This window comes from Drosophila grimshawi, unplaced genomic scaffold (genome assembly GCF_018153295.1).
Source record: "Drosophila grimshawi isolate 15287-2541.00 unplaced genomic scaffold, ASM1815329v1 contig_311, whole genome shotgun sequence".
Classification (NCBI taxonomy): domain Eukaryota; kingdom Metazoa; phylum Arthropoda; class Insecta; order Diptera; family Drosophilidae; genus Drosophila; species Drosophila grimshawi.
In genome coordinates, this window is record NW_025063098.1 from 26,824,641 (window position 1) to 26,840,797 (window position 16,157).

The 16,157-nt window shown below is 37.5% G+C and overlaps 2 protein-coding genes across 2 annotated transcripts in view; both read right to left on the reverse strand.

Moving 5' to 3' along the window:
• The window catches only part of LOC6569781 (protein kibra), a 47,139-nt gene extending 32,360 nt beyond the window's left edge, over positions 1-14,779 (reverse strand). Inside the window, exon 1 of the mRNA XM_043214781.1 lies at positions 14,757-14,779. Coding sequence (XP_043070716.1) covers positions 14,757-14,779 — 23 coding nt within the window. The remainder of the gene's footprint in view (positions 1-14,756) is intronic.
• Positions 14,780-14,997: 218 nt separating this feature from the next.
• LOC6569780 (high affinity copper uptake protein 1) lies at positions 14,998-15,723 on the reverse strand. Its single transcript, XM_001996134.1, has one exon. It carries the CDS (start codon positions 15,721-15,723, stop codon positions 14,998-15,000), a length of 726 nt encoding a protein of 241 aa, XP_001996170.1.
• Positions 15,724-16,157: the final 434 nt, after the last annotated feature.

A 16,157-nucleotide genomic window follows, 5' to 3' on the forward strand; every position in this document is an offset into this window, starting at 1 on the left:
TTTGCGGCTGCAACTTTGTGTTTCATCTGGTTATGGAAAAAGAAAGAAAATGCGTTTAATCTGTTCGCTTCAAAATATTGTTGCACTCAGCTTATAACTTTGGATGCCATAAAATTATTGCTTAATCAAATATTAAAACAATATAGGGAAATTAAGAATCAACTTGAGACATTTATAGATTATATTAAAAAAGCATTTTTCAATAAATCGAATTTTTGTTGAATAATTCAATGTTCAAAACAAATGTTAAAAAACAGCAAATTTATTAGATTTTTTCAAATTAGTGGAAATTTGAATTGTGCTCAGATTACTTAATTGAATAAAAAATACTTAATTGAATTCCTGCATCTGATTAGTATTGTGTCATTTTGCAGAATATTTTATTTAAAAATTAAAGATATTAAAATCTGAGAGTAAACTAATCTGATATATATGTAGAATCATAAAAAATTATTTAAATTGTTTTGCTTCGAATTCTGGAAAGAGAATTTAAAGACATTTTAATTTTTTGACTGAACTACTAAACAAAAAGTGAACCATTAACCTAACATCTATTTTAATAGAAGGTTTAGTATTAGGTACTATTAAAAATAGACCTTGAACATACCATTCTGGTTTATATCTATGCAATGAAACAGTCTTTCTATAAACAAGCTTATAAAATGGTCATAAAAGTCTCAAAGACGTTGAACGAGAAGTCGTAATCAGGTCCACGAGCCAATTTAAAATGATTGTGTTGAAGGTAGGGGGTGTATGTGTGTGCGTGTGTGTGTGTGCGTGTGTGTGTGGTGTGTGTGTGTGTGCAATACTGCAAATGAGAACATGGCCACTGATTGATTATCGACACTGTTTTGCACTCGAAATGCCTGAATGCGTCTTGGGCTTTGAATGATGACGGCCGAGTTGGCTAGTCAACCGGTTACCCAAATGCTTCAACGAGTCCAAATTGCTGCCAGCAGCAAGACGAACACTACAAAGGAAAACAAAAGCTGTTCTCTTGGGTTAGCTGCTGAAGGCGAGTTCAGAGCAGAGTTGCCTAATGATTTGAGGGTTGACAGCCGCAGGCCAAGTTTATCGTTTATTTTACAAAATATTTATAGCAGTTAAATATTAGTGGGTCATTAACAGCTGGCCCTGAAGATTTTCTATATGTAATTTATGCTAGAAACGTCCATTTCAGTCTCAATTTTAAGGAAATCATAAAACAATCAAGAATCGCCCAAATAACTACAATTAACTGGCAGCTATTAATGGCTTGATTGAAGTAAGCAAAGAGTCAACTGATTACTGAGTATCGCAATTGTATTCACAGCATTCAGGCACAATTCGTTAATTTCTGAGCACAATGTGCCCGGATGTCCTAGATGATGTTGCATTGGTGCGCCTAATTAGAGGTCATTCCACAAAAGTCCTCTGAGCAATGGTTGTCCATTGTTCCACTTGTAAGCAGCTTGGGCTTGGACAACTTTGAGTCCATTGTGTTCGCTTTCAACTAATGAGTTGTGCACAATTCGGCACACCCTCAAAATCCACTTGGAGTTAGTTGCCAGTGCCAGAAGTATGCCTATAAACGAAATACAATTTGTGTCCTCATTGTATGCACGTGTGTGTTATCGTATTAAAAAATTAGTTTGTGTGTGTGTGTGGGTTGGTCTTAAGAAATCAAAAAGGATTATGTTCTAAACCAAGCAACCAGGTTGCAGCAACAGGTCGCTCCAAAATAACTCCATACCAGCACCCACCACAAAAGGATCTCAGCAGCATTGCCTGATTGCTTGTTTGCGGGTCTGCCTGCCTCCATTTTTGGCCTGTGCCCCAGCTAAATTAAAAGCAAATGGAATAACTTACCTTCGTCTGGTTAATATAGAGAGCTTTCGGCTTTTGTGACCGACGTCCATTGTTAAACATCACAAAAGCCTCCCAAAAGATGGTCGCAATCCCAAATTCAAACCAACCAAAAAACACGCAAATCTCTCAGGCCCAAACTCTTCCAACTCACAGCACAGTTTAATGAGCTTTTGGGCATGGGAACTAATGATGAAATCCAACACAGCACGACAAGTCTGTCATATTCCAGAATTATATTTTCTTTCTTTTCATTTATCATTTGGTCTTTGTAAAAAAAAGGGCCGACTTCGAATTTGAGTCCCATTAGACCATCAAGATCCAAACCGGATTTTCTCTCCTCTATTTCTCGTTCTGTGTAGATGCATCGTTTAGAATAGCATCGTGGGACACATTGCTTAATGAACAGTTCGAAAAACTATAAAGCTCAATTAATAACAATTTGGTAAGAAAAGTTTGTCCTACTTACTGCCAATATAAGGAGTCCTTAGAGCTGCGCATTCTTCGGCAACATGATGTGCACAGCTGAGTCAAAGATCCTTATGATGCCGTCGCCTCCTCGTCAAGCCATGAAATTTAATGTTTTATAAGTGTAGCAGTAACTGCTATTGTTGTTGTTGTTGTTGTTGTTGTTATTGTTTTTTTTTTGTTATTTTTGTTGTTTGTTGCTGTTGTCGCTGTTGTGGCTGTTTCTACTTCGATTTACCTTTGTTTTTTATGATGCCACTGGGAGCCATACGGCAAAAAAGTAAAAGCCATTTAAAAGCCAAAACTTTCGTAACAAAACACCAAGCATGGGTGCGAGAATGCAGCGGGTGTGTGTGTGTGTGTGTTGGTGTGTTGGTGTGTGTGAGTGTGCTTCGGTGTTTCGGCAAGTGGCAAAAGTTTGAGGCAGCGAGCGCACTTCCGCATTTATAGCAAATTTAAGCGCTTGGACTTTTGTTTTCTTGCAGGGCCCTCTCCACGCATTAAGTCACAAAAGGGGCGCAGCAATGCGTGGAAGAAGACAGCAGCATTTGATGTAGATCCATTGGACTGATGGCATCACTGGTCCAACACACACACCAACTCCACCTCTGCCCCCTAACTTAAAAAATTGCTTCTCTAGCCGGCAATTGGCTTCATTTTGTATTCAGTTCGCAAACGCTGCTTTTTTTTGGTTTTTGTTTGGTTTGTTCATTTTTTTTTGGCTGCAGCTGGCAGTTAACTCAACTATTTAAGTTGCCTTGCTTGGCACAGGAGTTCTGGCCAGTGCTCCTGGCCACAGCTGCAAATCTGCTGCCCTTTGCTGTATTTAATATATTGACTTTGCTGTTAAATTGACTTAGCAAGCGAAAAATGATAATGCATAATTCAATAATCCACTTAAATGGCTTAAGTTGATGTAAAAAGCAGTAAATATCAATTTATAGTTTAAATTGTTATTCTTTAATCAAATTATATTTATATTATTCTTTTTATTTTATTTTTTTATAACTGGAACTACTGCCAGACCTTGATAGTGAGTGCAGGGTATGTACAAGTCAAGCATTCTAGACAAGTTACAACTTTGTTCTGTTTTCGATAGACCATGCAGAAGATAATTGCCTTATAATTATGTTCAATTTGTCTTAAGTCCTTGGAAAACTTTGTTTCAGCTTCAGACATGTACGACACAGTCTCAACAAGTGTTTTGGTTACACAATTATCACAAATTGTCTGGCATGTAAATTGCATCAATTACAGGCTCTGATATTTTAAATTGTCAATTAATATAGGTGTCTTGAAACTAGGATAAGGTGATAAATGCCTATTGATAGCCATATCGTGTTTACAAATTGAGATCCAAAGATTTTCATCTGCAATTATTATGAAAATTAAATGTGAAAAATCACAAGTATTAATACAGATCGGTAATCCAAAACTTTAGTTGTCTGGCAACACTATCAAGTAATTTAATCGCTTGAGTGACGGAAAGGAATTAAAAGGACATCAACAATTTTTTTATTTTTTTATTTTAAATTAACTTAAGTTGTGCTATTTTTTTCTGTTTGAGCTGAAAGACAAATGCTTTTCAAAGCATAGTATTTTGCCAAAGGACATGTGTCCTTTTATGGGTAGAAACAGCTACTTTCGATTTAGCTGGGATTTCGAGAAGCGCCGACAAAGCAAACTCAATAAAGAAGCTGGGGGAATGAAGAAACGGGAAATGGAAGTGGATATAGGAGGAGGAGGAGGGGGGGGTGGTGTGGTGCGGAAGACAAAGCGCCCGTGCCACAAGCAGTTGTTTACACTTGGACAACGGAGCAGGCGGTCAACATACTCTCAAGTTGTTCACTTTTGTTGTGTTCCACTCACGTACCAGCAGTCGCCCTCTGTCTGTGTGTGTGTGTGTATCTGTGTGTGTGTGTGTGTGTGTGTTTCGTGTGTGCGCATTGTGAGCAACATTGTTGCTTTTATTGTTGGCTGGGCCACTTTTGTTGCCTGCCACTTTGACAACAGAGTGCCACAAAAGTTTAGCGGATGTGTTAAATATTTTTGCAACAGCCCGAAATAACTTGAAATGAAATGCATTAAGCAAACTTTTTTTCAGCTGGCAATCAGAGAGAGACTTTTTACTTTTAAATATTCTTAAAATAGCTTTAAAATCATAAATGACAAACTCTTTTTTAAAATGCTGAAGATTTGTTTATTTCATTTACAATGTATAAAAGACGTAAAGCAGGAAGTGAAATAAATATAAATTAAATAATTGCAGAAGAAATCGATTAATATAACTAACAATAAATCTGGTAGTAATAATACTAAACCAGTACAGTAATTGTGGCTAAAATTCAGCTTGACTCTAAAGACTTTAAGGACTGACAAAGATTTACACGTTGCGTATACGCAGTGAACACTGAAATGGAAGCTGTTTCCAAGCATTGCCAACCAAACTAACTCAACACCTGCTTGAGCAAGTCTTTACTTGCATCACAGTCAGTCGACTTCCACTCCTATTCCTCAATGGTGATCCCCGTCTCCTCGCGTCTCTTCAGCGCAGAAGTGCTTTCATGTGTGTGTGTGTGTGTGTGTTACCTTTCTTACCTCTGACACTTTGCCGCCTTGACTCTTTAGTTCTCAGCTCTGGATGCATTTCCCTTAACTTCTGGCATTTTGTTTTTAACCTTTTGCTTGCTATTCTTGCAGACGACAAATGAGTTTTCTCATTTTAAGTTTATAAATCCTAATCAGCTTTCACCTTAAAGTAGATTTAATAGTTTTTTTTTAATTGAATAATGAAAGTTAGCTAAAAACATGTTGAAATATGATAGGGTATATAATACTCGGTGTGCTGCTAATATTAGTTGTCTTCTTGGTTTCGTTAACCTTTACCTTTGAAGCTTCTTCTGTGCTTGCCACAATCGCATTTGTCTTTTTTCTATGTTGGCACTTTTTGCATGGGTTTTTCTACCTGCAGTTAGATAATAAATCACAAAGCTTACCATTTGATTTTTGTTACATAATAGTTATCATATTTGTTTTCACGATTGCATTCTGAATCTCTCTATATGCCACGTAAAGTCTACAATTTTTTGCTTTACCTAGCCTTGCGGCAATTTCCTCTTTACATTGTTGCACAGTTTCCGTTGAAGTTGGCTTTTAGTTGCTAATTTTGTTTTTAGTCTCTAAGTGAAGCAGCAGCTGCTGCTCTTTTCCTTCTTTTTTCAGTTTGTTTGCAGTTTCTAGTTTTTAGTTTGAGTTGTCCCTTTTGTTGTGAAAATACTCCACATTCGAATGAGTTTTTAGAGGCACTACAAGGTAGTCAAAATGTTCGCTAGAGGCACATAAAAAAGCTATGAGTCTATAAGGCACTCATACATACATCTTTGCAGACTGGTCGTAGCTTGAAGGCATAATTTTAAAATGTTCTTGGTTAAATTTATTGGATTGAGCTGCGCGAAGTTTTGGGTAGCTTTGATTGCCGTAATTATTAATCAGATATGTCAAGGTTTGTCAAAGAAAAACTAATCAATAGAATTACGTAAATGTGCTACGTGTTTTTTCTGCGTATTGTATTTATTTTCTTCCATTGTGGACTAAGGGTAGCATTTACATTTTTGTCCGCTTTTCTGCCCGTTCCCCTCATATATCATATAGCATTGGTAAGCATCATCAAGTTGATGGCACGTAATTCTCTGGAATGCATTACGTCCCATGGCTGCAACGGGAACGATAACAATCCCTTGGAGATAATTAAGTGGACCACTTGCCACTAATGAGCCACTTGGATGACGCCAAACGACGCTTGCCTAACTTTTGTCAATTTATAATGCTAATGCCGTTGACAACAACAAATGCAACATTGTGAAAGTCCAACTTGTCGGATTACATAAGTCAAATTCAGCTATAGAGTGTGACCATCGAAAGGACAACAAATGCGGCCAAACTATACACACTCACACACACATATATTCAAGGAGTGCTTGGGGAGTGGGGAAGTAAAAGTTTTCGCATTCAACTGTAGATAGTTGGAGGGGATGAGGGGGGGAAGCATTAATGTGCATTTTGGCTGGCAATTATGAGCGCTTGAGCGCACAGACATTGAAATGGAGGAGTTACTCGTATCTGGTACTCGTACACCTGCTGACCGGGTGTAAGCGTAGTAGCACGCATCCATTGTGTCCGCATACTTGAGCTTTGAGCCTTCCACCCGCTGAATTTTATCTTCCACAGCGCCTCTGCTGCTTTTAATGGTAATGCTTAAAACCCTTGGTTGCCATTTATTTTTTAAGCGCCACATTCCAAATTCTGATTTCAATGCGAATTCATAATTTTGTGTATAGCTGAAAAACATTTAAGTTAAATGTATAATATTTCAATGTCTGAAAATTGTTTTGACTCATTTTGGAAACTTTATTGTGAATAAATATTTTAATTAAAAGAACTCAACATTTAACTTTTCATAAATAAACAAAGTTCAATAAGAGCATTTGCAATTAAAATTTAATTTCATAACTAAACTTGTTCCAAGATCTTTTTAACGCCATATTATATATATATATAAATTATTTAATATGAATATTTCTATAAATTAGAAAACAAATTTAAATAAAACAAAGTAAATTTTATAATTAAAATTTCCCTGTTAATCCCATTTCTAACTTCTTAATAGATTTTGGGTGTTATGAATATAAAATCTAAAATAAGCAACATTTTAATTATAACAAATAATAAAATAAAATTTAATAAAAAGCTCTAAAAGTTAAAGCTTAGAGAAGTCAACACATTTACATTTTTAATTGAATCCTATTCCAAACTCGCTATTCCATTAATGACGCAAAAAAATAAAACAAATTGTAGCTTATCTCTTATTCACCCCAGTAAAACAAAGTTGCAAATATGGATTTGGACAGGCTGCAGCTTCCGGGAACACATGGAAAGGAGATACGGCCAAATGCGATGCCTCCTCGTGGACTGCAGTGGCCAACGGGGAGTGTTGAATCTTTCAGCTTTGTTTGCATTTCAAATTTGGCTCGTTGCATATTTTAGAAAATTCACCTGCTGAGCTAACTGGCTCATGCTTTCTGTTCCCTTTTCCCAAGTTTTGTTGTTGGCCAGTTGCCATTGCCAATTGGGAGAGCAAAACCAGCTCTAAAAACAACAACAACAACAAGAATAAGAAGCGGCAACAGCAACTACTGCCAGCTGCTGCATTTTTCATGTTTAATTTCAGTTAGTGCGCAGCTCGTTTCGTTGGCGCCAGCAAGCGTAGCATTACTTTTCGCGCCCACTGTCAGTGTGATGTGCATGGAGTTGATGTGAGAGGCGGTTAGTTTGGCAATTCATGTCTCTGGCCCCCCTTGACAGTGTCAGTTAGGAACTGTTGTCAATGCGGGACAACATTGCGTATGCTTTTTGAACACTCGCTGCTCGTTGCAATTGCAACTTGTTGTTACTTGTGGTTTAGTGTTTTTCAGGTTGTGTACAGTGCGCAAATTGTTGCAGGTGTAGGATAAAGGTGTGCTCTCACTAATATCGCTGGAGACACAAGTTGCTGTTGCATCTGTTAGTTGCGCTGCTTCCATGCCAAACTTGTCCGTCAACTCACGACTGTTATAACTTTAAAAGTGTTTTGCAATATCAACGCAAAGAACTTTTGGGCTTTGCCAATGCAGCTAGTAAATTGGGTTTCGCCCTAAAACTAATTAGTTGCCATCATATGCGATCAGTAACAAAAACATTGTTGGCTTCCTTAGAGTCGAACCTTTTTTTTTTATAGTGCCAGTAAGTAGATTCAAAAAAGTAGCACAACAGCATTTTATTCCTAGATACATATTTATATGTAAAAATATATTAATTTCACTACCTCCATTTTAATGTATTTTTTGTAAGCAAATGTGGTAAGAAATTGCTTCTTTCTAAATATGTTTTCAAATAATTTAAAATGGGTAAGATTCTTTGCGACTTGCTTACAAATCCTAAATTATATGCAATTTGCTTAAGATCTTCTTAATTTTCTGTTTTTTTTTGCTATCTCATGTGCGGTATTCTTCTAATTTATGCTGATATATACATTTGCATTCTCTCTTTATACTGTCACAAAAAAAAATGTCAACAGTGAAATTACTTGCTCATGTGTGGAGTGTGGAACTATATTTCTTCTATACGGTTTCGCGCAGATTATTTTTGCGCTCCAAAAGATTTTTGGTTGACAACTTTTCATCCAAGGAATTTGTTTCTTTCCCCTCGCAAGCGAAACACTTGCAAAAATATTTGTTCATAATATTTTCGCGCAAAAACTCAATCAGAAACTTTGCAGCAGTCACAAATTTGACATACCCTCTTCAAGTAAGCATCAGCCAGAAAGTATGCTAGACAAATTGTTGTGTTAAAACTTATACTGAACACCAACTAAAAAAAAGTGTAATGTAAATGCAATCTTAAAATTCAAAGCTTTAGATATTTTATGCATGTGTTTGTATTACTTCTTTTTTTTTACAGGGTATACAAAAACAAAAAAAAACTAAGCCACAAAAGATGCAAAGCTCAGAGCTTAACTTAAGTGGCATTTTAGAGTTGTGGCCACTCAAGTGTGGGGCAATACACACACAAACATACAAACACACACCCACGGACACATATTCACATACATACTATATATATACGTAGTTGGGCGCAGTTGCTGTTAAGTGAAATTCAATAACGCATAAAATAGCAAGTCACAAGACCCACGCTTTAGGACAAAGGAAAATGAGACTCCAGTGAGTAAGTTTCATATACTCAGACATTGTACTCTCATATATACACACACACACACACACCTATAAGTACATAAGTAAGTGCGTACAACGGCTTCTAAGTATATAAGCATTTAAATATCTACATACATACAAATATCAAATTATAGTTTGGCAACAATTGGTTAGTTTGTAAGAGTTCTCAAATTGTTGGCATTTTCCCAGGAATATTTGATTACCATTTAACCATGATTATCGCGTGACAGCTTTTCGCCTATAATTGGCCTTTAGCATAATTTTTTTTTTGAACAGCTTAAGTTCGTTGAGATACGCCACGTGTGCAAGATTAACCAAATATGCTGAATATATTTATGGGAAAACAAGTTATGCTCAGCGAGTTAAAATCAAAAACAAGTCAAAAGACTTTTCGTCTAAGACAAATTAAATTTATTAAAAAATGGCGTTCAGCCAAAAGAAGAAGTCAAAGTCAGCTGCAAAGTTTACTTTCGCCTTGGCTTCTTGCATTTGCCGGTGGCCCCCCTGGGCGTTATACTTATCCACAAGCAACCAACCCAGAACAACAGCAACGACAAATGGCAACCCCAAAGCATATGTCACTTCTTTTCGCATTTGTTTTTGGGGTTACATCTGGTACCCTTTCTAAGGCAATTTTGCGCAGCAGGCATCCAAATATGTTTTGGGAACCAAATTTGTGATCAACTTTTAAATCGCACAACTTTTTAATGTATTATCTAATAAATCTTGTACTTGCTTTCTTAGCATAAAACCTAGGTACCATAACCATTGTATATCTATTAATTTATTACTTTCAAACTAAACTAAACTAATATATCATGTATTATTCAAATAAATATATGGGTAAGGGCATTCAGTATTCGATATGCTTAAAAAATAATATGTGCACTTTTGTTTATACATATAAACATTAACCGAAAACTGTTGAATGGCGCTCGTGTGCTTGTATATGTGTGTGTATATGTATATATATATATATATATGTTTGTGTATGTGTGTGTGTGTGTGTTTATGTTTACGCACCACGCACGCCTACAAGACGGCTTTAAAAAATGTTTCACTTAAGCAAGGCAGCTGGTGATGGGTTGGGGTGGGGTAGTTCTTGCAGACTTGCTGAGTCTCCAATAAAAACAAAATGTGTACATGACAAGCAAACATAAAGTTAGGAGCTCGTTAAATTTCACCAAGGGGTGAAAGCTAAGGCAAAAGATGCAGCTATATAATATGGACAGGTTTTGGATATGGAAACATGCTTTTACTTTTAGCATACGCATTTTCTTAGTGTGCTTTAGTGTGCTCCATATAAATATCTTTCGAAATTGTCAAGCAACAGTTTTTGACTAAGCTCTGGCTTTTGGCTAGCCGTCGACTTTTCACTTTAAGCGTTTCTATATATACATACATATACATATGGATTATATAATTTATAATCCCTACTCAACTGCGTGGGTGCACGTGACTTCATAAATCCTTGAGTGGAGAGCGTTGGCATAAGCTTGGTTTGCGGCAATTCCCATTACCATTTGCCGGAAAGTCAAATGCAAATCCAGGCAGTGCCTATTTGGTATATCAACAAAACATATCCTGTGCACATTGATTGTGGATTGGGTGTGGTTCAATGTTGCTGAATCAGTGGAGCGCGAATCGTTAAGGGCCAACAAACAAGGAAAACAAACGGAGGCGTTCAGGCGCAAACAACAAGAAGGGAAAACTTAAACAACTGAAACCGTCGAACAGCAGCAGCAAAAACAATAACAACAACAACAACACCACGTCATTCAAGAGTACAAGCTGAGCAGTTGGCGGACAGATCAGTAACTGGAACTGACAGTCAGTCAGCCAGTCAGTCAGTCAGGCCAGCTCACTCAATTATTATTTTCATTTGCTTTAGTTTTCCATGTGACATTGCATTTGCCTAGTGAGGTCAAGCTCAAAGAACGACATTATTATATAAATATTATATTTTGAATATGACACCTCTTAAATCGGTTTTCTATTGCCCGCTAATGAAAGTATATTTAATTGCCACATGGATATGAAATTTTTAAGAAGAAAAAAAAAGAAATGTAAGAAAATCTTAGTTCTTTTTATACACGTCAAGCTGATAGTGTTTTTAATTAACATGTACATAACTTATACTCTGTGCTACTCAGAATCAAAGTTGTTGAAGCATTAATTATGTAAAATAAGCAGATTAAAATTATTTTTACAACATGTTGTTACATTATTTAAAATGTAATCAATACTCAACCAACTTTCAAGTTCCGTTCGGTAGTTTATTTGATTAATTTTTATGCTGAACTCCATCATTTTATTTGCTGACTGACTATCGCCATTGAAATTTATTCAAATAAAAGCAGTCTGATCTTTTTTAATTCATGCAACCGACATTAATAACCGATAAACTGATGTAAAAACTTTTGGTATTTATGTTGGATGCTAAACTGATGCCCCTAGCCACATATCATGCGTATAAGTTGCAAAAAAGTTTCTCTAGCAACAACAGAGAGCAGCAGCAGCCAAACAAATTAAAAATGCCTCAGGCGTAACGCCCACAAATGGGTTTTTCACGTGAATTTCCTTGATATATGGCAGCTGTGATAAACTTTTACCTGACAATGCAAGCTGAGAGTATCCAATATTAAGATCTAACACCCGGCAAAATGAACGAAAATGGCCAGAAAACACATGCCAATTGTCGAATAGAAGGAGCATGCTAAAGTCGGTTCCGGATTAAGATGGAAGTGGAGTTGGAGATGGAGACGGGTATCGGTTAATAGGGCTACGGGTATGGGCACGGGCGCGGGTTCAGGTTCGGGTCATTAACATAAGCAGCTCTGCAGGCGTTAGGCACGTGTCGCTCGCTAAAAGTGACAGGAAAAAGGAAACTAGCAAACGCTCTTCACACAAAAATACACTGACAAACAAAGAAGAGTGAGTACAAAAGTGGCAAATAATCGGACTACTACTACAAACAAGTATTTGCAAATTTACTTAAACACAAATAATCTTCAAATAATAACAAATAAAAAATCCTAAAACAAGCAAGAGTTGAACACTCAACTTAAGTGATTTCAATCAAGTTCACAATTATGTGAAATACTAGATTTTTTCTGACTGTATACAGTCAGGAGACAAATGTATGAATGTTCTTGGCCAGAAACTGTCAGCCGGTCGGGCGCATAAATCATTTGGAGGAGGCTCCACGTGATGTCAGCGAATGGTAATGTTGTCAGTTTTCTAAAGAATTTAATTGACAGCCGAATATATAAAGTCATAAATTATTGGCCAAAAAATACGGGGCTACGGTTTAAGCCACGTTAACTGTAAACTCTAGCGCTCACTTGCGGCCGGGCCCACAAATAGCCTCAGGCAGTTGCTGACAAAACAAAGCAACACACACACAAACACACACACACACACAAACACACATACGCACACACAAAGAGAAGGCATATATTAAGGATGACACGTGTGTGCTGCAGAGAAAACTGCTGAGTCCTTGCGTCTGACCTGTGATTGTTGTCGCCTATTTGGCTTGCTAATAAATTAATGATGTACTTCTGCGGGCTGCAAAGGACCAACAAATTGTCACAAACACTCGCAGGCATACGGGCAATTTTTACCCCTCACACACACACACACGCACACAACACACTCGCAATCAACCACATATATGTGTCCGACAGAGAGTTTGTTGAAGGGGATGGCCATTAAAAGCAAGTCGTGGCATTAGTTGGGCCAATGTCAATTGGTCTTGGCTAACAAATGAACTCTAAATGTCAACTGAACGCCCCAAATCGTTGGATTTGTGGTCAATTCTATAAAAAGAGATATTTTGCTTGATATGAGATAAGAAAAAAGATACACACAATTTATGTGTTTAAAGAAAAAACAATTCTCTGAGCAATTTATTAGTTGTAAAAGCCAATTGCTAAGTTATTTACTATTTGAGGTATATCCTACTACTATTTTAAAACATAAATATATTGAATTAAGAGAAGGTTGCCAAGTCGCTTATTAATAATTAAAAGTATCTGAATGCGCTCTGGGAAGGCACTACTTTATCCATTAAGCATAAAGTCGTGGATCGCGCAGCGAAAAGCATCTTCTAACAGAAAACTAAACTTTTTCAAGGTGCTTAGGAGTAGACACAGAAAAGAAAAAGGAAAAGGTAGAAGAGGAGTTTGGACAGGACTTCAACGATGCAGATGATCTGGATTTGATGAAGAAAATACTACGCGTGGGCATGGAACGTGTGGCTTATATCCTGACGACTCTCCCATGTTTTCAGTGGAATGGATTTGTTGTCGTTATGGCAAACAATACTCCCAAGCAGAGCGCAAGAGGAGTTTTGCGGAATCCGCATCTCCGATTAATCATCCCTTTTTCATATTATCACATAACTTTGTACTATCTTCATGCCGAGCAGGAGCTTCGAGCTCGATTAACACCACTTCGAGCTTTTCCGCAAACAATGAGGAGTATTGGGATCAATTCTTGATATAGATATTAGACTTTTTCTACTTGTGTGAATATATTTCATAATTTGGTATCAAAAAATTCCAATATTGAATAATAAACATCTATCAAAGTAACATATTTATTAAACATCTGAAATTTCATATTCACTTTTAAATATTATCGCAAGAGTTTACTATCTAAATTTGTATAAAGACTTTGAAATATAAATTAACTCTTCAAAATAGAATATACACTTTCATTTAGTAGCTTACAGAACACGAGTCATGTGTTACATTCATTAAACACTCGTAATTCATTATCGCAATGGTCCATCATAATAGTCTTATATTTAGTTGTTTATATGTATATGTAAGCGCTCATTAGTCAGACTCGATAAGGACGACGATGACTGCCTATGTCCGCCTTTCTGCCTTTCTACTTGCCTTCCTGCCTGTTGGCCTGCCTGCCTGCTTCGATGACGAGTGAAATTATTATGCATGAACGCATTTCCGCTTCCGCTTTGGCTTCGGGCCGCTGCATGATGACGAACCCGTTGGGTCAAGTTTTACGACTCTCACACACACAAGTTCACTTACATAGTATGTATGAACATGTGTGTGAATTATTAAAGCTGAGTTTTGCTTCAGTTTGGAATGTGGCGCTGACGCTGTAGTCGACTGCGACTGCGACTGGGAATGCGCTTTCATGCTTTCATGTGCAACGTTGCGTATTAAAGCCAAATTGCGTTATCCGCTTGCCAAATGGCATAAAGCTGGCTTATTGAAATATTAATTGAATGTTGGCCAACGATGATAGTAGCCCGGACAAAATTGGAAGTGAAGGTGAAATAAAATCTTCGTCCAAGGTTTATCGCTCTCATAATTGTGGCATTATGAGAACGCCAGACACAAAACACAGAGATGAACGCTCAGTTGCTCAGCTGCTCAGTTACCACCTGTGTGTACAGTATACAGTATATATGGGTCTGCTCGTAAAACGGCCGTAAAGCCACAGAGATGCAAAAAGAAACAAAAACAACAAGAATAATATGCGTATTGAGCGAATTCGGCATACACTCTCCACAGACGGAGGCATATGCTGGCTCGCGTTCGCACTTATGTAATTAGAAGGATAACAGAAAGCGGTTGAGGGTTTGGCGAGTGGCCATTGTCCTCCATTTTTATATTATGCGTAGATTATGCATACGCCTACTTGGCCACAATGGAGGCATCCATTTTCGCCACTTTGCAGATGTTTTTATTTGCTTTGTTTCTTTTTGTTTTTGTAGTCGGTAGCTGCAGTCATTGTTTTATGACCCATAAACATGAACAATTAGGCCTGCTTGCTGGTAACCAGTATTTGTTATGATATTTTTATAACTTGGTTTAATTAGAAAAATACATTAGCACAGAGCACACAAAGTTGGGTACAGTATGAAAGGTGAGGACCCTCCTCAATTGCAATGGTCGGAAATATTCTCCCTGCGCGCAAAAAAGATGAAATAACCGACACCGGCACCGGCGACGACAGCTATGCAAAGATACACATTGAAAGTCATAAAGATGAGCATCATCATAAACGAGATGGTCACCTGGAGCATGTGGAGTAGGGTCTGAAACCAATGCCTCAAATCAAGCCAAGGATAACGCTGGCTCAATGCGAGTTCGCCAATCGGCGGCACTGCCATTGGTGGTTGGAGAACCGATTCTGCTGCGATCGTCAGTGGCACTGAGATCTGCTGTGCCGAGGGTGGTGGTGCATCGATTCGCTGTGGAATGGGAACAGCTGAGCGAAAATGTCTTGTCGGATTAGCTCCTCCATCCAAGCGTTGCTTTTCGCATTTCTTTAGCCACTCTCGATAGCATTTGAGCGCCTCGTAGAACACGGCCATAATGAAGACGATCAGGCAGGAGAGAAGTAGGTTGTCCGTCGATTTTGTTTGCCAGAACTCAAAAAGAATCGTTTCCGTACAGCCAAAATGAAAGATCATTGAGCCACCGTGACCACCGTGTCCACACCGTGGCTCGGCATGTGTGTTTCTTGTGACTGGTGATCCGTCCTCTGATCCTGCTGTACTCCCAGGCTCGTGGTGTTCGTCGTGATGATGATGATCAGGATGGTGCCGTGGCTCACGACTAAGCGCTGTATACAGTTGGCCATTATCGTAACCCAAGTCCATCACGTCAGAAGGCCTGCCTCTGATGTAAACGGCATAAAAGCAACTAAAGATTAACAGTTTTTTTTTAATAACATTTCGTATTTTTTGTGACACTCGTTATGATGTTTAAAACTTACTTCTACGATTTGCTGCACGAGTACTCATCACTCTTAAAATATCACAGATATTATACATAAATCAAATTATTATTATGTAATCTAGTGGCCAAATTACGATCAAAATGGCTTTGCAGAAAGTTCTTTTGGCTGATCTGAAATTCAATTTTGAAATGAGGGAATATTCCAAACATAAAGAATTTCTTCTTATGTTTTATTTATTCATCAATATTATATATTATATATAGCATATAGCAGTGCAGACACTTCAAGTTCGTTCATTCTGTTTGGCAATATTTATATATATATATTGCAAGATTAAAGCAGTCTTCATCAGTG

Coding starts and splice junctions, on each gene's coding strand:
- LOC6569780 (XM_001996134.1), bottom strand. CDS start 15,723: ATGGACTTGGGTTACGATAATGGCCAACTGTATACAGCGCTTAGTCGT.